Below are 27,212 nucleotides of genomic sequence, written 5' to 3'. Positions count from 1 at the left end.
AATATGCCAAATAACTGTTGTTGATTGTTAATTATGAATCGGCACTTGCTTCGTGCAGGTGTTCTGAATGTCTCACAAGTTGGAGTGGTGCCCAGGTTCTATGAAGTGCTGTGTCACATCTCACCCTGAGCATGAGACCCGAGTGGCCACAGAGGCCTGGAGCATGTTGCACAGCACAGCACCCTAATCCCACTCCAGTGCGGCTCCGCATGCACAGGGGTAGAGGAGCCTGCAGAGCGAGCCCAGTGGCTTGGACCACAGCACCGGTAAGATGCGAGGAAGAGGCCATGCTCCTGTTTACGGAGCACTCATTGCGCGCCAAGCACCCACCAGTGTGTGCACTGCCTCATCTGACGCCGGCAGCCCGGCGCTGCGGTCACCGCTGGCCATGGGCAACAGACCCAGAGAAGCCGAATGAGGCCACCTAGCACAGAAGCCTTTCCCAGAGCGGCAAGCGTCAAAGTCAGGGTCTGCTTGCTTGCTGACCTTTGCTGCCTGAGGCCTCCTGCCAACCACCTTCTCCACCGTGAAAATCCGCTGCAGGCAGATCTGCGCTTTCAGGCTCTGAGAGGCAACCTGGTTTGCATGAACAATTATGCAGCTGTCTAATTACACTATTGTTCCGGCTAATTCCTGTGCTTCTGTTTATTTTGGAAGTGGGCACTGCTGAATACAGCCTGTGTACTCTTTATTTAGCTTCAGGAAGGAAGCTATTAGGGAAGGAGGAAACTATTTTCCTTACAAGGATTTATTAGAAACACTGACTGGACAGGGAGATGGCCCAAGCGTGCCGCCACAGGCTTCGGGGCTGCAGGGCTGTCGCAGGGTAGCAGACCCTCCATGGGTTCCTTACCTGGACTTACAGCCCAGATGGATGAAAACCACTGGATCCAGAATTTTGGGGGCTGAGGAAACAGTCCTATGGACTGGTTGTCAGAAACGCACATGTGTGTACAAGTACGCGCCCCTAGTGGGGTTCGCTGCTCAAGGCTGTGATGCCGTAGCAGGGAGGACAGATTCTCGGGAGCTCACACCCCACCTGTCCCTTCAAACCGCCCCCTGCCCCCAGCCTGCTGCTGTCCCTGCACTTGATGTCCTTCCCAGTCACATGGCCCGGAGGCGTCTCCACTGGCCACATCCACATCCTCACTGCCCACTCTGCTATTTGGCTTCTCCCAGCACTCAGCTGACACCCCCTGCCTGACATCCCCCTGGGTGACAGGGAAGCTAGGGGCCATCCAGCCATGGCCACCTCGTGCTCCAGGGACTCATCCTTTGGCACCTCTCCACCTACAGCCATTCCTGCACAGGCACACCCCGTGCCTGCCCAGAAGCCCGGGTCCTGCCCGGCTCCCTACCTGCGTGGTCTCTTGACACAACACAGGGGTCTCTTGCTCTGCTGTAGTCTTTCCCAGGCTGATATCCCACATCACAGCTATAACTGCCATTTATACACTCATGCTTCCAAATTGAATCCTTATCTCTTTGTTCATAGCCACCTGCCCACTCACCCTCTCCACGTATGGTAGGAGGAATCTCAAATTTAGCCTGTCCAAAATTGAGGTCTGGATTTTCTCTCCCAAACCACTTCCTCCCCAGCCTGCCCATCTCAGCATGGGCACCAAACATCTACACAATTCCTCCAGCCAAGGAGCTAGCTGTCTTCCTCAGTCCCCATGTCCTTTCTCGCTCAACATCCAGAGCTTTGCAAAGTGCTTCCAAGTGCAACACAGTCTTCTGTATCTGCCACCACCAGGTGACACAGGTGGTCTCCCTGCCCCCAACAGGACCCCCTGCCCCCAGAAATGGCCAGGCTCACGCTCCAGGGTGGAAGTCACCCACATGCCTTTATATGTCTACCTGATAGAGTAGGGGTCCCCAGGGAGCTAGGAAAGTGGTATTTCTGGGTGCATCTGGGAGGGGTTTACAGAAGACAATGGCATTTGAGTGGGTGGAAGGAGAAAGGAGTAGTTATCCCCCATGTGGGTGGCCCCCATCCACTCCACTAGGACTTGAAGGACAAAGAGGTGGCAAAAGGCACACCCTCTGGGCCTGAACTGAGACACATCCATCCTCTCCTGCCTTTGGACACCTGTTTCCTTGTTCTCAGGCTTTCAGACTCAGGCCAGGACTTAAAATCAGCCCCCAAATCTCAGGCCTCCAGACTCAGACTGAATTGTGGATGGCAGATCAAGACCTGAGCTGAGATCAAGAGTCGGACACTTAACAAACTGAGCCACCCAGGTGCCTGAAGAGAGACTATTCTTGATGACATCATCTGAGCACCTTGATTCAGCCATGCCTGAAGCCCAACCTAGTTCTCATCTATCCCACTTTATCAACCAATGACTTTCTTCTTTTTTTTCTTCAAACTATTTGACATAGGTTTCTATGAACTTTAACCCAACTTGTTCAAACTAAAATATTTTTTTTTAATTTTTTTTATTATTATTTATGATAGTCACAGAGAGAAAGAGAGAGGCAGAGACACAGGCAGAGGGAGAAGCAGGCTCCATGCACCAGGAGCCCGACGTGGGACTCGATCCCGGGTCTCCAGGATCGCGCCCTGGGCCAAAGGCAGGCGCTTAACCGCTGCGCCACCCAAGGATCCCAAACTAAAATATTTTTCAACACCATTTATGGCTGCCACACAATTTATTCCATGTCTTACATCATGCACTGAAAGTTCACAATTTTTTCATCTTGCTTCTCAAAATAAAGAGACAGCTAGTGGATCACGACAGCTTTGGGGCTGTTTCAATGCCCTGTTTGGGGTAAGAGAGTCAAAGGAGCTTTGCAGAAATGATTGACATCTTCTTAGCAGCAGAAAGAGCATAAACTGATCAGGGAGGCAGGGGTGGATGGGGTCAGGGTGCTTGGTTTACCACAAGAGTCATGTCAGGCTGGTATCTACCTGGTAGATACCAGGTGCCATGTCTCTCCATTGCTCAGGCAAACAAGTCCCAAGCTCAAAGTCACTGGCAAGAGATTAACTTCCTCACAGGGTGACCATGATGTGTGGAGCTGGAGACCCAGGAGTCCAACAGAACCAGCAACCAGCCTGAAACTCCAGGCTGATGGCCAGTCCAGAGGACGTACACGGAGGCCACACTTTAACCTCACTGGGACCTTCCAGCCCAGGAAGGAGCAAGGGGATGAGCTCAGGGTCAAGTGGAAGGAGGGGGGTGACCGGGAAACCTCAAATCTGTGTGGGAGCACCTGATGCCGCATGTGGGGCCACAGCACATTGTAGATGTGCTCATTGTAGGTGATAGCCCTATAATCTTGTCCTGTAAGCAGGTTGCTGGCAAGGTCTTCCCAGCCCCAGACACCAGCATCCTCAATCTCACCTAAACACAAGTTGTAGAAGGACTGTTGTGCTAAGTATTTCATACACATGACTCACTGAATCTTTACAACAACCTTGGGGGCAGGCACATTTTTACTCCCGTCTATAGAGAAGGCAACCAAGGAAGTTACATAAACTGCCCAAGGTTGCCCAGCCAGGAAGTGATGCAGCAAGGACTTGAACCCAGGGAGCCCAGCTCCCTGACCTGTGCTCACAGCCCTTCACTCTGTCATCTCCCTGCCCTGCAGGAGGCTTCTCATACATGTGGGATGCACCTATACGCAGGCTTCCTGCACGACAAGGTCTCTCCATGCGAGACCCTGTCGTGTGGTGTCTCTGAAGCTCACGGGCCGCTAGATACCCTCCATCCTTGGCCACGATGTGGAGTGCGTGCCATGCGGCCAGGGCAATAAAGGGCAGCCTGCATTATCTTGGGAGGCGATTTACATCGTCATTCTTATCATTTCTCAAGTCTTTGTGATTCAGGCTGTCCCTGGGAGCACCGGGGACCCACATGTTCTCACAGAGAGCTTGGAGACCCTTGGCTTTCACCCAAAGACAAAATCCCACCAAATTCCTAATGTTTGGCTTTACCTCCTTTTACAGATAGCTTCCCAATGCCAAGGGCACAGGCCCCATTCCGCAGGAACATTTCACATCTGAAAAGCACTAAGGATCAGGCACCGCGGCAAGAACTCCTGTCTAAAATGCTCTGCCTGTGGCGGGATTTATTTTTAAACCGGCGATATTTATATCTGATGTCAGCCACAGCACCAGCTCTTAAGTGGCCTGCAAATGTCAAGATGCCGCTTCCCCGGGAAAGCTCACGCATGGAGCAAATTGCATTATCTCCTCACAGGTGGATCAAAGGAGGATTTGTCTTCTGCTTTGGATCCGGCCCTGCCTGAGCAAAGAAATGAAGGAAAAAATAATTTCTCTCATTAGGAGTTACTGGCGACGCGGTTAGTGGCACGTTCATGGGCTCCGGTATGCACGGTGGCAATAGCAAAGCATCTCTGCACACAATTTCCTTACACGCCACATCTGGTGGCAAGAATCCCAGCGCCGACCAAGCTCACGTCCTCAGACACGGGGAAGAGGAGGCGTTGCGAGGGGTTGGTCTGTCCTCCGCGTCCGTGACTTCTCGCCCCATCCATGCAAGTCAGATTCATTCATAACGAGAATTAGCATGAAAACAGGGCCACGTGCATTCTGGAAGCAGAGACGTATCTTGGCCAGAGCGTCTGATTTCTCACACTGAAGAGAATTAGGACGCTGGGAGCCCGTGGGATGACATCTGAGAGCCTCCCTGACTCCCAATCTGTCCTTCCTCCCGTGGACTCCCCAGCGAAGGCAGAGACACAGGACAGGGTGCTCAGGCTATGCCGTCCTTCAGACCCCTCCTCCTGGAGCCCGGCGGCCCCTGCGGCGGCCAGGGCCGAGGGCACAGACCGTCAGAAGGTGCTCACAGGCCTTCCTGCCCTCCCTGGGCAGTGTGCTCATCTGCCAAACAGAGAGAGGAGCTTGCCTTCCCAAGGTCATTGCAAGGACCAAGCAGGATATGATTTTCAAAGTGACCTGCCCAGAATTGCTTAATGCAATTATCGGTGAGTCCTAAGTACGCCGTCTTATTATCTGTTTTCTGTTTTTGGGGTTTTGTTTTTTTCTGTCCCTTTCCTGTTCCAATTTCCCTTTCCTGCCTTTTTTTGGGATTGTCTGAATGGTTTTTAGCACTACTTTTTTTATATAAGATTTTTTTAAATTTATTTATTTGAGAGAGAGAGGGCATGAGCATGGGGGATGGACAGAGGAAGAAGCAGATCCCCACTCCACCCCTATTGAGCAGGAACCCTGACTCGGGACTCGATCCCAGGACCCCAGGATCATGACCTAAGCTGAAGGCAGACGCTTCACCGACTGAACCCCCCAGGTGCCCAGTTTTTAGCATTTTATTTTAGTGTATCTACTGAGTGTTGGGCTATAAATTTGTACCCAATTTTTAGTGGTTGCCTCAGGGATCTCAATATACATGTTTAAATTTAAATAATCTACTCAGAATTGTAACTTGCCTCTCTACGTGGAACACACAAACACGACCACAGTGCCGTATCTTTACTTCCCCTATTTATGTAGTGGTTGTCGTGGGTACAATTACATCTATATATGCCATAAAAATCATGGAGAAGCTCTCAGTGATGAGAGTTGTGATTCATGAATAGATGAGTCCTGGGGAGGTGACCAGTGAGTGGAAGTTTTGGGAATGAGCAGGAGTTGGTTAGAAGCAGGATGGGCAGGGCATTCTAGGCAGAGGGGATGGTATGTGCAAAGGTCCTGTGGGAGCAAGGACTGAAGCAAGTGCCAGGATGGAGGAAGGCTTGTGTGAATGGGGCCGTGGATGGGATGGCCAGGACAATGGAGGAGTGATCACACGCCTCTGGATGCAGCAGCCGGGTGACAGGGAAATGGGGAAGCAATAAGCCTTGGTGTCTTATCTTAGGAACTACAGGCTTGGGCTGAAATGCAGTTTACATTCTGGACACGTGCTGTCATGTATCCAAACACCACTACAGAACACTTATTCTGTGCCAGATGCTTGGATGCTTGCAACAGAATAATGAACAAGTGAAAGATTAATTTCATTCTGGTGAAGCTTACATCCTGCGGAGGGGGGGAGGCAGGAAATAAACAGGCTATCTAGCAAACGAACGCAAGTTTCAGGGACCAACAGCATGATGGCGAGGCAGGGGGATACACGAGGTGGGGAAGGATGTAGTGGACACTTTACTCAAGCTGGTGAGGGACATGACATTTGGCCGAGACCCACATGATGACAAGGAGCCCGCCAAGTAAAGGTTGGGGGAAGCTCAGGGAGGCAGGGGCCGGCGTGGTGTGTGTGTCTGTGGTGCAGGGGTGCGTGGGAGTGGGTGGGAAGAGGTACGGGAAAGGGGCAGGTCCAATCCCTCTCCATGGTCCGTTGCACCCCCGGGATGACACGCTGAAGCCCTCACTTGGGTACACACTTTGGCCACTAGTGATGATTGCAGGCTGATCCGAAGCACACTCACCCCGCGTCTGGCGAGTGCTGCGCCTGAGTCTGCCAGTGCGGAGGCTGCGGCCCAACCCGTGGAGAGTGCGTACTGGGGGCATCGCGTGTCTGGGTAGGCTCCCGGACGGAGGCTGCACACGCGCCACACGGGAATGGGCAGGACCAGGACCCAGAAGGGCCGTCCGGTGCACCTGTTCCCTGCTGCCCCTCCCAAATGCGTCTCAATCTGACGGAGGGGCCCCACATCCCGCTGCTGTTTTCACTCACATGCTCCTGATGACCACAAAGTGGAACACCCAGCATGTTCAGCAGCTTGGATTTTGGATGAGCTGGCTCAGGACCCAGCAGAGAACGAGGGACTCAACAGCCCTGCCCTGGAGAGAAAACTGTCAACTCCACGGTGGAGGGGGTGAGGGTCCAAGTCTCAGGACGAGACCCGGTGCCGTCCTTCTGCCGGGTGCAGAGCAGGATGCGTGTGGGTCCCACGGCACCAGCCGGCAACCAGCCTGCATGCAGCCTCATGCAAAGCCTCTCCCTGAAGAGGTGGGGGCAGCCAGGGCAGCTTCCAGAGCAGCAAATTTCCTGCGTCTGGCTCAGATCTGAACATTGAGACGACACTATCGTGGCTTGGATCAGGCCCATCAAGGGTTTGGCTGGAGACGGAGCCCTCAACATGACTTTCATGGTGCAGAAAGCCCCAGAGGGTGTTACCGGAGCCTGAGTCCAGAACAGAGAAAATGAGCTACAAACATTAGTTACCACCGAGACTGGCAGCAGGCAGATCTGCACTTGGCAGCACAGGGCTATATTTCTGTGCAAAGGTATGAGGAGAGGGCAGGCACAGGGAAGGCCCCGCAGATAAAGGGAGATTAATTGTTACCGTGAGAGTCACTTATTAAACCCAGATAATCAGTTGTTCCCAGATAATCAGTTGTTCATTAACAAAATTAGCCTTAGATTGTCTGCATTTAAATGGACCGATCTGTTGAATTATGAGAATAGAACCTGGTCCTGAAGGGTTTTTTTCCCTTTCCCTTTGAATCACAAAATATAATGCGCCAAGTGTGCTTAATCAAGGCCGTCAAAATGTACCTGAGTGAACTTCCAAGCCTGGCACAGGTACAGGGTGCTGGGAGGCAGGCTGGCACAGGGTCGCTGGCATGGTGCATGCAGAACCGGGGGCACTCAGTCTCAATGACAAGACGGTCCCAAAAAGGCCAGGTAACACCCAGCCTCCCTCCGCAGTCTTGCTGGCAAGGCCTGTGGTCAGATGTTGTGGGTGGGCTGGGCTCCCTCTGGGGCTGAGGGCAGGGTCCCTCTGCCTGCTGGTCCCTAGCACCCCTTGTCAATCTCCGGCTGCATAACTTCCCATCTCTGCCCCCATGGTCTGGTGCCTGAGTCTCCAAGTCTCCAGACCAAGCCATGCCCCCTCTCGTGGGGCCTGGTCTCACTCCATCCTACCTGCAGGCCTTCTTTCCAGGCAAGGTCACACTCAGGCTCTGAGCAGATGTGAATGTGGGGGACATGGTCACCCCACCACACCCCACTCTCCTCCAGGACTATGGCCTTGTCACCAGGAGCTGTCCTTGGGCCACCAGGGGACAGTGGCTGCACCCATCGGCTCCTGTCTGCTTCATCAGCGATGTCCAGGTGGAGTGTTTTGGGCAGGCCACTGTCCCTGGCCAGGGCTCTCATCCTGTCCTAAACCACAGATAGCCACCTGTTCTGTCTTACAAGCAGCACTGCCTTCCTGATCCTGAGCAAGGAAACAGAGCAGAAGGAGGACACAGTGACTGAGAAGTCCTGAGTGACTTTTCCTCTCCACGGGAGCTGGTATGATGCCCAGGACCTAGGACACCTGTGTTCCTGGCAACAGGAGGTCCACATGAAAAACACTCAGGCCATCCCGCAGAATTTTTGAGTCTGAGACGTTGGAGAGAAAGTCTGTTCCGCTTGCTCCATCTTGTCACCAGGTCAGACACATGTGCCTGGACCGCTGAGTTTGGAGGCCTGGAAGTCAGCATGGGGCCCCCTAGCCGGGCCATGTACACGCCAGGAACCGTGAACACTCCAGCACTTTGTCCTCAGGGATACACTCTGTGCTAGGAGGAGGCGGCTTCTGATTTGAGCTGGGTGTGTGCAGAGCATGTGCAAACCCCAGTGAGCAACCTCAGCCGCAGACCTTCACCTGAGTGGTCATTCCCCGCAGAGAGCGTGGGCAATGGTGGCCACAGCGGCAGTCCCCGGCCTCTCACTGCTCACCCTGCATGATCTGCTCAGTTCCTAATCTACTCCGGTCGGTGGGTATTTACTGAGTGCCCACCGTATGCCACCTTCTGTCCTAGGCACCGGGGATCTTACATTTTGTAGGGAAAACAAACAATACACAAGTGAAAAAAAACAAACAAATAAAATGGGCATCTTTGAAGAGAATGGAATCAGACACTGTGGTGATGACAGGCAGGACAGTGGCTCCTGTGGATGAGCAGGTCGGAAGAGGGGCGCTTGGGTGGCTCAGTGGTAAAGCGCATCTGCCTTTGGCTCAGGTCCTGGGATCTAGTCCCTCATCAGGGTCCCTGCGTGGAGTCTGCTTCTCCCTCTGACTATGTCTCTGCCTCTCTCTGTGTGTCTCTCATGAATAAATAAATAAAATCTTTAAAGAGAGAGAGATAGAGGGTCGGAAGAGGTATTGCCAAGGAAGTGACATGCAACCAAGACAGGGACAAACTGCTGCTGAGGAAAACAGCATTCCAAACCATAAGTGCAAAGGCCTTGCAGTAGAAACAGGTGCTGCATGTTCCAGAAAGAGAAAGCCACTGTGGCTGGGCACTGGGTGACAGGGCTCAGGGTGGAAGTGGGGGTAAAGGTGGGGGACACAGTGTGGGGTCCTGTGCTAAGAGTTCAGATTTTAATCTCTCTGCAATAAGAAGCAATTGCTAGGTGTAAGCAGCAATTTTGTTTTATTTTACCAATGTGGCTGCGGCTGCAGTATGGAAAATGGGCTCTAGGGGATAATTCAGGTAGGTCACATCTGAAGGTCTCCGGAAAGCTGAGCAGCTATTGTGAGCAGGTTGCTCGGAAGAGACTGGTTCCACTGGGCAGACTTAAGAATATTCTGTGCCCGTCTGCCACTCAGCCCACATTTATTATGTGGTTTTTCTATGCCTGTGTGGCACATATATTGATAAGCAGAAAAAATATAGGACCTGTCCATGTGGCACTTACTGTCTCCTGGAGGGTGACTGGGACAAAAGCAATCAGACAACAGGCATGGCACATGCAAAGGCCCTGGGGTGGATGGAGCATGCCTGCGGGAGGCAGTAGAGGGAGGCCAGTGTGGTTCAGCCTTCAAGACCTGAACTTTCCTGACTCCCCCCCATCTTCCTGACCTCATCTGCTTCCTAGACCTCTCCCTGTTCCTCAGACATGTCAGGGACTCACCCCTGCCTCAGCCTCTGCTTGCTCTGCACACTCCCTCCCTCCCTCCACCCAGTTACCCCCACAAAGATCACACCATCAATGAGGTCTTCCCCAAGTGCTGCATACAAAGCCATCTTTGTCTTTTGTACTTGTCGCCACCTGACACTTATTTGCTTATGAACTTGGTATAAGGGACGCCTGGGTGGCTCAGCGGTTGAGCATCTACCTTTGGCTCAGGGTGTGATCCCAGGATCCAGGATCAAGTCCCACATCATACTCCCCACAGGGAGCCTGCTTCTCCCTCTGCCTGTGTCTCTGCCTCTCTCTGTGTGTCTCTCATGAATAAATAAATAAAATCTTTAAAAAAAATAAAAATAAAACAAATAACTTCATGTGAATCAAGGGTGTGAACTTAGGTCACTTTGGTCCAGCACCTGGAGTGTTTGGCACATATCAGGTGCTCACAAAATATTGTCGAATGATCAAGCATGTCCTTAAGTGTGGGTTTCCGTGGGTCTCTCACCAGGCCAGTCACAGCAGCCCTGGGGAGTGTCGGAGGCAAACTCGTGTCCTCTTCGAATCAGCATTTGGGTCACACGCTTCTGGCTATTCAAGTGCCGAGTTACCTGGCAGCCCCTGATCCAGCGGAAAGGCCTCTGGAAGCACTGCGTGTTGCTGGACTCCTGATTTACATGACCAATTATAGGCCATCAGAGACATGCTGCATGGGATCTTTAGCTAGACTGAATTCCCAGGATGGAGACAAGCAGCACATCAGCAATATTTGGAAACAAAAAACCCAACATCTGAACGTGACCAATGGACTAATTATCCGTTCAGACAGACACGGAACACACGCTGGCGTGATGCCAGGGCTGTAGTCATGCACGTTAGCACAAAGCAGGCATGCTTCATGTACTGAGCATTGTGTCCCCTCTGCCCCCCATCCCTCCGAGGGCTTAGAAGACAGCATCAGGTACGAGGTGGGACAATTTCGTCAACTGTGACCACCAGACGATCAAATGACAAGGTGCTGTGATTGCCATCCGAGCATCACACTAGAACCCAAATGAATCGCTTCCACCTCACATGTCTTCTGGTAACTGAATGGAGCCACCTTCATGATGATTAGCAGGACAAAGGATCCCCTGGTCACAGTGCACCCCATCTCCAGCACAAGGTGATCCTGACACCCGAGTCCCCATCACCCATGTTCTAAGTCACAGCAAAAACTTACAGCCTGACCCCTGGCGTGGTCCGTGTCACTCCCTGTCTGCCACACCCCATGTCCAGGCCCTCAGCAAATTCTGTTTTTCTACCTCGGAATCTCACCCAGAACCCACCACCTCATGCTCTTCCCTGGTCCCTGCGGGGGAGCAGCGGTGCCCTCCTGGGGGCATCGTCCTTGACTGCTATAGTTCATTCATTCCTTAGAGCCCCACAGAAGGGCACCTGGGGGCTCAGGCAGGGAAGTGTCTGCCTTTGGCTCAGGTCATGATCTCAGGGCCCTGGGATCAAGCCCCACGTTGGGCTCCCTGCTCAGTGTGGAGTCTGCTTCTCCATCTCCCTCTGCCTGTCCCCCTGTTCATGCGCTATCAAATAAATAAAACCTTAAAAAAAATGGTGAACGGAGAGGAATTTTGTCCAGTGGGTATTAAGCACCTGGCTGTGCTCTGGACCCAGGGGATGACCAGAGCCATGGGAGCGTTGGGCAGAGGGTATGAGCCCAGAGAGGCCTGCCCAGGGGTGAGGCTCCTGGTGTGAGTGACTGGTCATGGGGACAGCTGGGGCAGCATTGGGATCCGATCTCTGTTTAAGTGGTGCCACTCTGGCTGTCAAGTCCCATGTGACGGGCAGGTGACAACAGCAAAGGGGGGCCCAGAGAGACCAGGGGAGGGAAATACCAGAGCCCAGGACCTCACGGCTATCATGTGTCCCCACAGGGCCTCATGGCTGTCACAGGTCCCCATGGGGCCTCATGGCTGTCACAAGTCCCCATGGGGCCCCCATGGCTATGACATGTCCCCAGAGGGCTGTGACATGTTCTCACAGAGCCTCATGGCTATCACATACCCCCACGGGGCCTCATGGCTGTCACAGATCCCCATGGGGCCTCACAGGCTGTCACATGTCCCCACGGGGCTTCATGGGCACTGACCTCTACTGACAGAGATAGCAGCGCCCCTGACAGCTGCTTATAGGCTGCCCACCCAGCTACCACCCAGTGCCACCCTTAGACACAGGGCCCCTATTTCCTGGCTTCCCGGGGACAAGCCCACCCGGATCCCACACTCCATCCCCAGACCATACCGTAGCCTCTCGACCCTGGAGTTCTCTGTCACAGGGTCCTCAGGTTTCCCCCCTGGTCCTGCATAGGTCACCTCTCTAGCCTACCCCCCAAGGACGGATGACACCTCTGGTGTGTCCACCCTTACAAAGGAGGGCAGCCAGAGAGAGAGATGTTGGCAGGCATGGGGTACAGAACCTGAGCCTGGAACCTGGGACGTCTACATGGGTGCAGGACCCTGACATCCACACCCGGGGTCAGATCGGGTCAGGGCAGGGGGCTCCACAAGTCTGGTCATGATACACGTGCTCAGTGCCCTCCAGGTAGGAGGAAAGACTAGCCCCAAGCACCCAGGCAGGCAGGGATACAGAGGTTTGCACACATAAGCTTTCACACTCCTGAACCTATAAATGAGGCCTCCTCTGCCCACAGATAGGATCAGCATTATTGCTGCTGAGGCAGGCTGGATTCCAGCCCCCAGAGATGCCCACCTCCTGATCCCTGCAGCCTGTTCACATGTCACTTCACTCTGTAGGTGTGGTTAGGGAAGGGCGTTGATGGGAGACTGTCCGACGCTGAGACTCAGCGTCACCACAGTTTCCTTTATGCAGGAGGCAGAGACGAGGGAAGATGCCACATCACTGGCTTTGCAGGTGGAGGCAGCGGCCGCACATGGCCACGAGAAGGTTGAAAAGACACGCAACGGAGTCTGTGCACAGCCTTCAGATGGAGCACCCTGCTCACGCCTTGATCCTGGATGCTTGGTCCCCCCCACTATAGCAGGACACATTCGTGCTGTTTCAGGCTGCAGCCATTTGTTACAGCAGCAACAGGAAACTAATCCGCATAGTTTCCCAGCCTCAGGGCCACTTGATTCCCTGTCTTGGAGCATGCCCTGGAGGGGTCCCTGCCATCCAGACACCAATAAGCCCCCTCCCCGGTCATGCCAATCACAAATGCCCTCGGGCTGCCAGACGGCCCCTCTGAGAACCTCTATGCTCTGCACCATCCCTCCCAATGACGTGAATCCAGCATCCGTTGGCAGAGCCTGCCCTGGGCACAGCCAGGGATTCCCAGCCTAGCTGCTGCCGGGTTCACCTGACACCCACGCCATCCCGACCACCGAAGGCAGGGCTGAACGGCCGTGCTTCATGCCTTCAGAGAACTCAGGCGGTCATCTGCACGCTGTGGAAATGCATGATTGCATGGTAGGAGCTCATTTCAATAGGGGTGCTGCTCTGAATGCAGAGCAAATGGTGGCCACAGAGCAGTCACAGCCAGCCTGGGCCCTGCCTTCAGGGAAGTCGAGGCAAGCATATACAGAGCAGGAGCTTTGGTATATCTGTTGATCATCACACAGATTCCAGAACATCCATCACCCCAAAAGAAAAGCAGCCGCTCTCCATCCCCACCTCACCCCAGTCCCTGCCAGCCACAGATCTGCTTCCCTCCAGGAGCCAACAGTTTCCCCAGAAGGGATTATGGTCAGCATCCTAAGAAATGGGAATGCATAACTGATTTCACTGGGACCACTTCCAGAAATATTTGAATTGTGTTATTTAATGCTTTTGATACCACAAAAGGCATGAAAACAGCCCGAGAGCCCTGACTCTGGATGGTGGTATCAAACAGTCTCCACCACTGGCCTCTGTGCAGCCCTGCAGTCTGAGCCCCACATGCTGGCCCCGGGGCAGTAGAGGCATCACTGTCCTACCTTTAGGACCTGTTCTAGGTTCTCCAGCTTGGCTTGGAGCCGAAGATTCTCCTTCACGGCCAAATCGCGTTCTCTGGTCACTATGGCAAGCACGTGGTAGAGCCAAGCATGCTCTGCTTTCACCTACAAGGAGCAAGGAGAGAGAGAAGGGGGCCGGTTACAGCATGTGCAAGAGCTGCGCAGGCGTCTCTCCCCAGCTGGCATCTACCGCTTCCTCCTCCCCCAGCCTGGACCGTGGACTTCATGCCAGGCCAGTCCTGCTGGGGTGAATGCATGTGGCCAGGGCTGAGCAGTTAGCGCACAACATCCCTCTTCCTCCCGCCTCCCCTGTCACAACGACAGGCACTGGCTCAGGAATGGTACTGTGACCCAGGCCTGCCCAACCAGGGCAATCCCATCCCCTGGATATAGTGCCTGGTCGGGGGGAACACAAGGTCCAGGTGCATCCATGCAGAATGAGATATTGGACTGCCAGGGAAGCCTGGGAAGAGACTCCATCTTTTGTCCAATGGACTTGGAAAGTTGAGGACACGTGGTTAGAGCTGGAGCCACCATGAGGGGATAATCCATCTGAGAACAAGATGGACATAGAACCAAGAGAAGCAGAAGGAAAAGCAGGATCCTGATGATATAATTTGAGCACCTAGGTCAAACTGTGCCTGAAGCTAGTATATTCCTTTCCAGTCATGCAGCTAATAAATTCCCTTTGTTTGCTTACACTAATCTGAATCATTTTTTGTCCCTTTGAATGGAGAACCATAACAGATAAGAGTATTACCCAATTTGTCCAGGATATTAATTGTTTTGTCTAAAAATTTCATGTTTGTCTTAAAAGCAGATAAAAATGGCCATAAGGCTCCCTGTGCTTTAGGGTGATGGATGTGCTAATGATCTCAGAAACTACGTGCACTCTAAGACCACAGCTCCCAGGGCCAAGTTTTGAACTTATGTGGGAGGCCCCACTAACCCTCCATCTTTCCTATGGCTTCTCTGAAAACAGTCAGGATGTGGCAATGAGGCAGATAGGTACCTTGGTTCATTTCCCATCAGTTTTCGCTGTGCGGCATATTTGAACCAACCACAGTCTTTGAATTTCTTCCCCTCCTTCCCATATGTTACAACCTGCACTATGGCTTCAATAAGAGTCTGCCACGAAGTCCTGTTTGTCAGCTCCCTTTCTGTTTCAAGCACTCTATGTACAGAGTACAAGTTCCACGAAACAATTTCTGTCATTAGAAGAAAGGAAGGCCCCACGTGGCACCGCCGAATGGCACAGGGTTATGGGGAGGCTGTTATTACGAGGTCAGAGAGAGGTCTGATACACGAGAGCATGTTAAAGTCGCTCTGCTCCAGCAGGAGACATCAGGCAGCGAGCTTGGGAAAACATTCAAATGCTCCTGGTGAAAATGTCGTGACCTATCTGAACTGAATGGAACTCACACCTGAACCCCAATGCTAGGGCACGGCTTCCCAGAGCCACCACTTCCCACGTTCTAACTCTGCCAAGAGCAACGTCCAGCACTCCATGGCCAGCCTCCTGTAGCAGCCAGCACACATACACCCCGATGTAAATCAGGGTTTGCCTCCCTCGGACCGGACCCTCCTGTGGCTGCCACAGAAATTAGAACTGTGTCCAGACTTCCGGCCCCACCTGCATGCTTCTGCAGCCTCTGCTTCACCAGCTGTCCGATCTGATGCTCTGCCCCAGGACCACCACTCACATGCTCTGGCTGCCCTGGCCCTCCCTTTATCCTGTAAACAAGCCAAACTCTTACCGCAGGGCTTTTGCACATGCTGTCTGCACCACAGCAAGTACCTATCCACTACTCCCTCTTCTCTTGATCCTGGCAAGTCTGGCTCCTTCTCATCATTTATGCCACCTCCTCAAAGAGGTCCTCCCACTGTGCTCTAGGTGATGAAACCCTCCCCACTTGGCTGCCCCCAGCACCCTCGCTGCTTTGCCATGCCTTATTTCCCTCAAGCATTTCTCACTATCTGGAATATCTCACTATCTGTGTAGCTGTTTACATTTCCCTGTGGTTGCTCCTCATTAGAATCCAAGTCCCAGTTGGACAGGACTTGTCCCTGTGACCTAATTTTCTGTCATCAGAGCCTGGAGGAGTGCCTGGTGCACTCAGTGCTCCAGGAGTGGAAAGGCACCGGGGAAGACTGTGTTCCTGGACAGAGGGATTTTGCTGGTCCACCCATGCCCATCGTGTTCCAGGCATCAGGAGGCCAGCCTCCCAGACTATCTAGCTCCTGATGGGGTTTGGCCAGTGGGAGACCCCAGCAGGACAGCAGGGGCTAGAGGGCAGACAGGCTGGTGTTCACTCCCTTGCCAGCAACCCGCAGGGGGCCTGTGCACAAAAGAGCTCTCTCAGCAGGTCCGAAGCCACCGTCCCTGGAACCACCTGCTGGCGGCTAGGAACTGGGATTTTCAGGAGGAACCCCACCATTCCCTAAGTGATGGGAGGACCTCCCTGCATCCAGACTCCATGCAAACCCCGTGGTTTCTGCAGACTACTTGCTCTCCTTCAGGGAGGCGGGGATTTGGAGTTTGCCGGGGAGAGAACAACACCCCGTAACCACCCCGGGTGCCTGGCTCTAGTGGGCTTCCTGGGACAACCCTTCACGCGTGCTATGACACCTGGTGCTACTGGGACTGAGTGCATCCTGCGTGACCCCCATGGAGGCTCTGGAGGCTGGAACCTGGCTGCCCCCGGATCCTGCCCCTGGATCCTGCCCTGAGCCTTCCCCCCGCAGACTGTACTTCATATCCCTTTGCCGGGATGAATCACAGCCATGAAGGTGCCTGTGTACCGAGCCCGACAAGTCTTCCTAGTGAATCACAGTGTCTGGGGGGTCCTGGGGACCCCGACACGGCGCCCCTCCCAATAGCCGCAGCTCCACTTGCAAAGTCTCTCCCTGGCACTCTGTGCCTGGCGCCCTGGGGGGCTGGAGGGCTCTCTGTCCCACCCGCCACTGCCGCCTCCCAGCACTCCGCCTGCTTCCAGGATGTCCACACACCCTCCTGAGTACTTCCTCACTTCCACCACCTGCTTGCAGGAGCCAACTATTTCCTACTGGGACTCTGGTGGATTAAATCTACAAAGAAAACAGTTCTTCAGCAGCAGAGAAGCAAAAGGAACAGTTCAAAGTCCACCTAAGTAAAATGTTTCTGAGAAACAGATTCCAACTCTCACTTTGTCGGGGTGCCCACGGGGCTTAGGTTCCCTGTGCAGCTTGACACAAGCATTCCTGGATTGACCAGTCCCCTATACAAGCACAGGACAGACAGGAATCACGCCCCAAGGGGCATTGCACAAGGATGCCATCCAGGATGGACAGTTCCCAACCGGCAACTGTGGATCTGGAACCTTCCGGCAGGCACGGGACCCATGGGAACACTGGATAATGACCCTGCAGAGACATCCACACCCGTGACCTGGGAACCCGGGGCTGAGCTCCCTTACAAGGCAAAGGCACTTTGCAGAGGCGACTGAGTCACAGGCCTCATCCTAGACGGCCTACGTGGGTCCTTACAGGAGGGAGACAGGAACGTCAAGGCCAGAAAGGCAGATTCTGAAGATCTGGTTCTGCTGGCCGTGGGTGGAGGAAGTGCTCACGAGCCATGGCATGTCAGCGTCTCCAGACGCTGGAAAAGGTGAGCAGCTGGCTTATCTCCCAGAGCTTCCAGAAGGGATGCAGCCCACCCAACCTTTGTTTGGGGACTTCTGACCCCAGGGCAGCCTGTGACCCAACTAGAGACTCCATGTGACAACAGCAGAAATCTCTAGGAGGCAACAGCCCTTTGTGAACACAACATTTTCCTAGGAAAGATTTGTCTATTCTTCTTGTAGTTACAGTGAGGATGTGATGCTCTGGGGTGGGACAGCCACTCTGTCCTAGAGATCACAGACGTCATGGCCCAGGGCACTGGGGTGGCCCAACCAGTAGAGCATCTGCCTTCGGCGCTGGTCGTGATCCCAGGATCCTGGGGTCAAGTTCCGCATTGGGCTCCCTGCTCAGCGGGGAGTCTGCTTCTCCCTCTCCCTCTCATGCTTTCTCTCTTTCAAATAAATAAAATAAAATATTTGAGAAAAACAAAACAAAACAACCCAGAAAAGTCACAGCCCACGAAGGGTGGCACTGAAGGAAGGCAGGAGCCGATGTCCTCCTCCTGGGCTCTGGACATCCTGTTGCATGAGAACAATGATGCCGCCGGCTATTCATGCCACCAGGCTCGGGGCCCTGCTACACGGCAGCTGGAAAGAATCCCAGCAGACAAACCCAGAGAAGGCATTCTTTCTGGTTTGGTAGCAGCTGATTCCACCTGGAAACAGATGCTTCCAAATAAAAAGCACTGCAAATGTCAGCTCAGCAGGGTCGCTTGCCAGGCTGGTGCCTCAGGCCTTGCTCCCTGCTAGGTAGCCTTCCGAAGCCCCGACTGTGCCAGGAGTTTCAGTACAGAGGCCTGCTGGCTTACCTGCTCCCTGGTCCCTGCTGCCTGCCATCAGAGCTCAAAGCTGGGCCCTTTCACGAACAGAGAGCACTCCTGGGGAGCCAACCCACACCCTTGCCACACCTGCACTTGGACCAGAACATCCTCCTGGGAACCGAGCCAGTTATGGAGCAAGAAGTCTCGGAAGAGCCAAATGGACATAAAAAGGTTTTCATCAAGACGTATAAACCGTGACCCCATGAAGAACAAAGATATGAGATAGGAAAAGTTTCTAGATGTTCAGAGCCAGCAGTCCAGACAATTCTTTCTTTGCTCTGCTCACCTGGAAAGCGAGGCTCACTCACAGGAGATCTTGTTTTGAGGAAAACTACATGACATTCAGGCGTGACCTCTGGGCCAGGGCCCCTCCTTTCAGCCAGGATACTTAGCCCCACAAACCCCAGGTGTCTGTACAGGTGTTGTCTTTATAAATGCCTGTCATCTTCTTTCATTAGTTGAAGAGGGAGAACAGAGGTGAGTCGGATGATCATGATTCATAACAGTGATTCATAACTGGACCCAGGGTTCCTACCACCTGTGGATTTCTGGCCAGCAGATAAGTGGAGTTCACAGGTTATGGGGTCCCAAGTCATGGACTTAACCCCTTACACAGAGACTGGCTGCAGGATATGGGACACCACCGGCACGTGGCCTGGGACCCTATCACCACCCACAGGCACAGCAGCATGTTAATGCCTGGGCTTCAAGCCACTCAACTCATTTCCATTTCCAAACACAGATGTTGGCGGCAGCCACAGAACAGCCTGAGAGGTCTGGCAGGTGTTACTCCTGAGAAGATGCCCTGGACCTGCCATTGGCCACAGGGACAGCTATCCAGATTGGGGGCAGTTATAGGCCCCTTTGGACCTAGGCAAATGGGAAATCTTAATGATTTTTTTGAAATCAGTAAAAAGTTGGATTTTCCAGTCTGAAGGGCATTGAACACATTCACTTGTCCTGGGTCACCCACTCACTTGTTTCCTTGCACAGGGATGCCTGCCCCGGGGAGCTCTACCCGATAGTCCAAGAAAGCCTGCCTCAGATTTTGCATCTAAGCAGGCTTAGGGCAGGCTTCAGGGAGGACACTGACGACTCGTCTTTCTGCTTCCATAATTAGGGGCCTGGGTCATGAATACTACTTTCTTAATCAGGGCTCCCGAGAAGCAGATTGCAACCCCAAGCCACACTCAGATGGGGGCGTTGGGAACTTCCAGACGCCATCCTGAGAAGCAGGAGGGTTCCTTGTGTTTCTGCAGAGTCGTGGGGACAGCTCCCTCACCCCATGAATCTGGTGCTATGGTTCAATACTTTTCAGCATCACTAACCAACCTGGCCCCTTCACCTCCCCTAGTTACCCTGGGACACACACACACCGGCCCAAAGGACAATCTTGTGAGAACTGCTTTTTCCTCATGCCTTCCCTCTCCCTTGGTCCCTCTCTCTCTCCAAATCTAACCCCATCCCCAATCCAATCCCATCCGCATCTTTATCACCTCCATCCTCATTCCCATTCCACCCCATTCCACCCCACCCCCATCCCATCCCTGTGCCCATCTCTGTCTCTCAGACAGCCAGCCCAGGCACATTGAAGAAACACTGAGCTTGCAAAATGAGCAGAGGGCCAGGACAGAGCTGAGGGCCCTGCCAGTCTCCCTGCCTTCTCTCTGAAAGGTCTGCTATTCCCGTCTCTGCTGGTAAGTCGATGGGTGCCCTCACACGCCCCTGCAAAGCTGAAAGGAACACGAGCTCATGTCGGTGCCTCACAGCCTTGTTTAAAAGGCCACGGTGGAGAGGCAGCATAAGAAGAAGTTTCAAACCTTAATTGGAAAAACATTGTATTTTGTGGCGATCCTATGGGAGCAGGGTTGCCTGTTAGCACAGCTACACAGGCAGGGCCAAGAAAGGAGACCTTGCCAGGGCAGTGATGCCCAAGAGCTATGGCTCTAACCCACTGCTGACAGCACTGGCCAGGCTTGATGCCTCCAGGTGGTACCATCGCCCCCGCTTCTGCTCCATCTCTCTGTGCCCTCACAAAGCTGCCGTTGGCATTCCTGGCACAGGAGCGAACACAAGTGCGTGGGGAGTGAGTAGGAGAGAGGAGATCTCCCAGGTTCAGCAGCCCCGTGGCCAGCTCCCACCAGCCCTATTGTCAGCCTGCATCTGGTGCAAGAAACACCACCATTATTTTACATTCCTGTTCTTGTTTAATAAAAATAGTCCTGGGCAGAGGGAGTCATTAAGCCTCATTATGCATCCATGCCTCGGTGAGAGTGAGTTTACCAGAGCCTTCTCTCAGAGCAGATTTGGAAAGAAGGAACACAGAGAGTGGGGGTTGGCAGGATAGGATGGAAGGCGCTCTGTGAACTCCTGGGAGGCAGTGGGCACACATCTCTTCAGAAAATAGCATAAATAAAATATACGTCACATAATATTTAACCATCTTAACCATTTTTAAAATGTACAGTTCAGTGACACGTTGCATTGTTGGGCAACGATCACCTCCATCCATCTCCAGAACTCTATTCGTCCTCTCAAAACTGAGACTCTGCCCCACTGAACACTAGCCCTTCCTTCCCAGCTCTCAGCTCTCATCTTTCTACCCGACTCTGAGGATTCAGACCCCTGAATATCTAGAGACCTATGTGGAATCCTACAGTAACTGTCTTTTGTGGCTGGCTTATGTCACTGAGCATCATGTCCTCAAGGTTCATCCATGTAGTAGCAGGCGTCAGAACATCCTTTTTAAGGCTGAATACTATTGCATTGGAAATACAGACCACATTTTGTTTCTCCATTTAGCTGCCAATGGACCCTTGGACTGCTTCCCCACTTTGGCTAGCGTGAATAGGGCTGCTATGAGAACTGGTGTACAAATATCTCTTCAAGACCCTGCTTTCGATTCTTTTGTAGATATACCCAGAAATAGAAGTACAGGATCATATAGTCACTCTATTTTTAATTGTTTAAGGAGCCACTATCCTGTTTTCCATGGCAGCTGCACCATCTTCCATTCTCATCCATGGCGCATGAGGGTTCCAATTTCTCCACATCCTTGCTAATACTTGTTATTTTCTGAAAAGCACATCTTAAAAAAAAATTGGCCAACTGGAAGGCAGAAAAATCAGTGTCAAATCAAGAAAGTTCCAATTTTGGGGTGAATTGTTAGAGCTCAGTTATTCTTAGAAATATTCTTAGTGCAGCTGTGAAATTAGCAACTGCAACCAACAGTCAAACATCAACTACTAACTACTCTTTGAGCACCTACCTCACATGCTGTTGTGGGTGCAGGGGTATACCGATGAATACAAAGGTCTCTGCTCCCTTGGAGCTAGCATTCTTATAGCGGGGAGACAGACAAACACATAAATGAAGACACGGGATAGACCAAGTGATAAGAGATACAAGAAAACAAAACCAGTGAGGTTACAAAGACCAAAGGAGGAGTGAGGGTCAGACACAGAATGTGAAGCCATGGAAAGTCTTGCTGACAAGGTAACTCTTCAGAATAATGAAGAATCTGGTAGGTCTTTGAAGATGAGAGGATAGGATTCTAAGCAGAGAAAGTTATTGATAGAGGAGACAAGCTTGATGGACTGAGGAACAAAAAGATCAAAGTGGCCAGAACTTCATGAGTCAAAGGTGAAGTGGCTGGTAAAGCTGAACAAGATGGTGCCAGGGGGGAGAAGTCATTTTCCTCTTGGGGAAGCATTGGAAGATTTCTCAAAGGAGCAACGTCACCTGGTCACATCACTAGAGCACTCTGGCTGCTACCAGAAAATGACCTAAGGTGACATGAAGGGAAGTGGGCCAATTAGAGGATGTTTTCAGCCTCAGAGGCTATGACTAAGATGAAAACGGGGAGGGATGCTCTGACATGGCTTGTTGGTGAGCCGGATATAGGTGTGAGGTCAGGGAATAATCCAGAAGTCTCCTAGCACCTTGCCTTGTGCAGTGGGTGGATGGCAGTGCCATGGACAGGACAGATAAAAGCTGGGGGGAGGACTGGTATGGGAGGGTTTGAGGGACCCCAAAGGGTTTGCTCTGGCCTTGTTGTTAAGGATACGATCCCACAGACTTCCAAGCGGAGATAACCAGTGGACGCTGAATGAGACACCACTGGGTGCTTTGTGTAGGTGTTACAAGAAGGAACAGAAGAGGCGTGACACAGAAACTGGCCACCCATGCATTGGGTGGACTTGTGTGATTGTGTCTCTCCCTGCACCCCCTTCCTCCTTGAATCCCCTCCCTGCCCCGCCCCAGCCCCCATCTCTGGTTGGTTACCTTGTCAGGCTGCCAGGCTCTTGCAGGAAGGCCTGCATAGTGTGGTCTCAAGCCGTGTTCCCCATGGGTGGCAGCCTTCAGTTGGTTTTCCTAGGACAGAAGGAAAGAGTTTCATGAGATGACTCCTCAACTTCAGGGATGAGGCAGAGCAGGGTCGCTAAGGGATCGGATTTCGATGTGAGGCCCAGGGTTGGGAGTGATTCTGCAATCCATAAGTTGTGTAATGTGGGACCAGCTTCTTTCTTTCTTCTGATCCATGAGTATCCTACTCTATAAAATGGGAGCAGTAATGCTCCATGATGATATTATAAGAATATAATGAAATATGTATTAAGCACATAGTGAGATTCCCAGCAGAAAAATCATCCCCTACAGGTGGCGTACTTACCTGCATTATATGTTTGTATCCAGAGGCAATGTAGTTATTAAGTCAAGCTTTGACCTGACCCTTTGCTCACAAGCACTGCTCCAAACACATTGCCATATTAAACACTAGAGAACATTTTAAACGGTTTGTCCTGCTCAAAAATGAGGTAAAAGTCCTTGAGGACTATGATTGGCTGCAGCACCTGTGGTGCTAGGACCTTCCAGATTCTCTGCCCAGACATAGGCACAAAATTGGGAGTCCAGGTTTGGTTTAGCTTTTCAGAATATTTGGGACTCAAATCTCCTGCATGAGGCAAGAGACCTGAGCAAAGCTCACTGCCTGACCTGAAGCTAGTCCAGCCTCCAGCCCCCAGAAGCTGAAAATAAGTGACGTCTGCCCAGAGTTCTAGCTTACGTGAGGCAACACACCTGGGGGAGCAGAGGGAGCAGGCCCACTGCTCAGTGTGTGCAGTTACATCACCTAGTACAGGAACAGTGAACTACCTGTAATAAAACCTAATCCAAGACTAGGGGCATTCTAAGGTGCGGTGTAGTAATTACAAAGAGGTCAGACATAGGGTGGGGGTGAGCACAGAAAGAGAGAGAAATTGGGGGTAAGATTCCCCATTAAAGAAAAGTCTAGGGACGCCTGGGTGCTTCATGGTTGAGCGTCTGCCTTTGGCTTAGGGCATGTTTCTGGTCCCTCATGGGGCTCCCTGCATGGAGCCTGCTTCTCCCTCTGCCTGTGTCTCTGCCTCTCTCTGTGTGTCTCTTTAATAAATAAAATCTTTTTTAAAAGTCTGAAAATAGAAATTCCAAAACAGAGGAAACAACAACTCACATTTCTAAACAGATCCAACAAAATCAATAATCAGCATACATTTACTCCAGAGGAAATAAAAATAATAAAGCAATCTGAAAATGACTTCAACAAGTACATTGAGGGTTCTCACAAAGGGGAAGGAAGGGAGGACATCCATCAGAAAGAACAAGAAAGAGGTTAATAGCGACAATTAGTGGCCCCAGTGGGAGGCGACTGGCAACTCATCAGGCTCCAGCAGTCAGGTCTGCAGTTTCCTTGTTTGCCTGGTCCTTCAGGTTTGACTTCTGGTTGCTCCCCCAGTGAGTTAATATTCAGAAGCCACCCACATCTCTAACTGATCTGCTTAGTCTCCTCTATCATACCTTGCCTGCTCTGGTTTTAGGCTCCATTCACCCTCTCAACAGGAAATGGGAAGAAATTCCTATGGTTTCAGACACTTCCCACAGGAAGGAGGCTGGCTATTTCCAGGTCCCATATTTTGGTCAATATCCTTTCCTCTCCACCACCATCCTCAGGAGTATCTCCACTCTTTGGCACCCACCTCATTTCCATGGTGATAAAATGCAAGGAAGCAACCTCCTTACCCCCACACCGTACTAGTGGTGTTTTGTTTTGGGAACCGTGATTCCTCGACTTATGGGAATGAGCTTGATTGACAATGTGGCGATCACATTGCCTCCTCAGAGATATCCCCCCATAATGTTGGTGATATAAAGGGGATGAGTATACTCATTAATACACCAGAGTCCTGACCTTGGAGACCTCAGATGCTTGGCAGTAGATGAAAGACAGCCATATCTCAGAGGATTATAGGAGAAATGTAGGGGTTACAGGGGTTGGAGTATGGAATTTGAGGTCAAACTGCCTAACTACAACCTCTAGCTCTTCCTCTTGCAAGCTGCATGGTCTCAAGCAGGCTATCTGGCACCTCCACACTCTCCAAGGTCTAAGGATGTAAACGTCAGATGGTGTGGAGATTAAGTGCAGTAATTCTCATACAAAACTGAGGACATGACCTGGCTCAATCAGGTGGCCTCTTCCCTACTGCAGGCACCACCACATTTGTCTACATCTTCCCATCTTCCACATTCTACCACCAAGTGATGCTTTCATTAACATCACCTTTCTTTGTACCTCACTTAGAAGACTTGACTGCAGGTAAGGAACATCAGGAAAGGAAACAGGGCTGGCTCTTTCAGCCAATTTTCTGGAGGCTGTAGAAATGTCACATCCACTTGTTTTGTTTTTATTCCTTCTCAGTGATTCAAGGCTTAACCTGATGAAATCAATTTTCCCAAGAAAAAAAGCTCAGGATCTAAATCCTGTCAAGGAAGAACGGTGTCACCAGGCAAACATAAAGAATCATCACCATCTCTTGCAGATGCCATTTCTCCAAATCAGTCCAAGCATGAATTGGCACTCCAGGTACCACTTAGTATACTGGTACCCCCCACACACATCCTCCACAAGAAGCCAACCGCAGAAAGAACTACTGAAAACAAAATCATCCCCAAACAATCCCCCACCCTATACTTAAATCATCACAAATTACCTGAGCAGGGTGCCAAAGCACTTTGCACATTGTTGCCGAAAGAAGCCCATCCATTGACAAAGACATCTAGCAAAGGCCCAAAGAAGAGAGAGAAGATACCAGTTTGAGCCTGAAAAGACTGATTTATTATCCACATCATGGGTATCTCACTTTATCCATATGTGCTGTTTACCCCCTAGGAAAACCTAGAGGTGGCTGGGGGCAGGGAGTTATGGGGCTGGTTGCAGGGATGGGGGGACTTTGTAGTCTTGTCCTGCCTACTACAGTTACTGCAGACTTCACCCCCTGTCATAACAGGGCACAATGCTGCTCTGACATGCATGTATTTGTATTACTTAGGGGAAGATTCAGAAAATGCCTGCTGTTCATGCTTCTGATCCTATTAAGATGCTAAAAAGTGAGAAGACTTACCCTGGAAGCTCTCATCATTGACACTGTGCAGGACCAGAGCTGCCCACCCAGGGATGCTGTCCCCGCTCCAATTAAAGGGCTCCTTTCTGAATTAATCAGCACCACCAAAGAAATGCCGCCAAGCAAAATACAGATCACCTTGTGTATTGGTCGCATGCTTGAGACCAGAAGGCCCCCAAAAGATGTGGGCTTGTGGTCGCAACACGACAAAATGAGAGTCTCCCAACAGGCGCGGGTGGCACAGCTATGACAATTCTCGGGAGAGGGAGGAGGAGGAGGACAGAGTATATTTAATATAATCTGACACTCTTGTCTGAGTAGCAAAGCTTTCCACAGCCTGGGGTAAGCGGCCAGCCACAGTGGTGCCCCAGACGCTAGGTGCACCTGCCTGGTTCCATGCTACGGTGTACACTGTGCCCCCACTGTCATCCCCTGTTCTGCAAGTTTGACACTGTTGACTCTGGACCACATCTGAGAGCCAGGAACTGAGTTTGACGACACACACCCACGGCCTGAAGATGGGGATCTGGTGACTCACGCATCACCAGGACTGAGATAATGAAGAACTTTCCAAACACCACTGCATGAAATCACCCTCTAGCTCAGTGCTTCTGACCTGAAATAGCGGCATGAAGAGAGAATAACCAGCCTCTGTGTATCTGTTCGCTTCTGCAGAAATTTCACAGATTTGCTTTCCATGGGAGGTCTTGAACATTGCAATTGGAACAGTTTGAAACTTAAACTCTTTAAGTGTAAAGCCAAACAGAGTAGAAGGGTTTAAGATTTACTGTACGGTGGATCCATAGAGACAGGGCCTGCCCTGTAGGAGCCAAGATGCACAAATAGCTTGTTGAATTTGACTGTCTGCAAGCATGCAAGGGAAGGTGCACAGGCCTTATGTCCACTTCCTGGATGAACACACAGAAGTAGGACAAGCTCCAGGCAGGCCGACCGGAGTTCTGGGATCTGATTTGAGGACCACTGGGACCATGTATCCCTAGGGAACTCCCTTAAAGGGCAACTGCAGGAAGTGCCAGTTCAGGAGGTTTTTTACCCTTTAACATCCAGTAATGCATTAAACTAGAATAGCCTTATTTGATTTTTTTTATCTCCTATTTAACAAAACTATAGGGGACAAGAATAAATTCTGATAGGGATAAGGGGAAAAGAGAAGGACTCAAGCAAGAGTTACAAATTCAAACACCCCAAGGCGTAAGCAGAGTAGATTGGGCCAGGGGAAAAAAAAGAATATTCTAGAGTGATAAGGAATGCAGAGATTGGAAATGCTCATGTTCCATCTAAAGAGGTCCGTGGCAACCTGGCTCCAGCCTGTTGGTGGCAAGTAGGAAAGGGAACCCAGCTGTTCCAAGGTTTTTAGGAGCTGGAGGTCTGTCTGGGTTTCGATCTGAAACATCCCTGTTTTAAAATGTTGGCTCTTAAATCAGATAAAAACATACATTGT

The 27,212-nt window shown here is 51.7% G+C and overlaps 1 protein-coding gene across 11 annotated transcripts in view; it reads right to left on the bottom strand.

Moving 5' to 3' along the window:
- Window positions 1-27,212, bottom strand: part of RIMBP2 (RIMS binding protein 2) — a 226,623-nt gene that overhangs the window by 73,266 nt on the left and 126,145 nt on the right. For 4 of the 11 annotated variants that reach the window (XM_038574723.1, XM_038574726.1, XM_038574724.1 and 1 more), the window contains exons 1-3: window positions 25,751-25,962; window positions 22,599-22,688; window positions 13,817-13,939 (exon numbers count right to left, since the gene is read on the bottom strand). In XM_038574723.1, coding sequence (XP_038430651.1) covers window positions 13,817-13,939; window positions 22,599-22,688; window positions 25,751-25,906 — 369 coding nt within the window. In that variant the 5' untranslated portion in view covers window positions 25,907-25,962. Of the gene's footprint in view, window positions 1-13,816; window positions 13,940-22,598; window positions 22,689-25,750; window positions 25,967-27,212 lie in introns of those variants that run through there. The other 7 variants (XM_038574720.1, XM_038574722.1, XM_038574721.1 and 4 more) reach the window with 4 other exon arrangements.

The sequence above is a fragment of the Canis lupus genome, chromosome 26, assembly GCF_011100685.1.
Source record: "Canis lupus familiaris isolate Mischka breed German Shepherd chromosome 26, alternate assembly UU_Cfam_GSD_1.0, whole genome shotgun sequence".
Lineage (NCBI taxonomy): Eukaryota > Metazoa > Chordata > Mammalia > Carnivora > Canidae > Canis > Canis lupus.
This window is presented reverse-complemented; position numbering and strand designations above follow the sequence as displayed.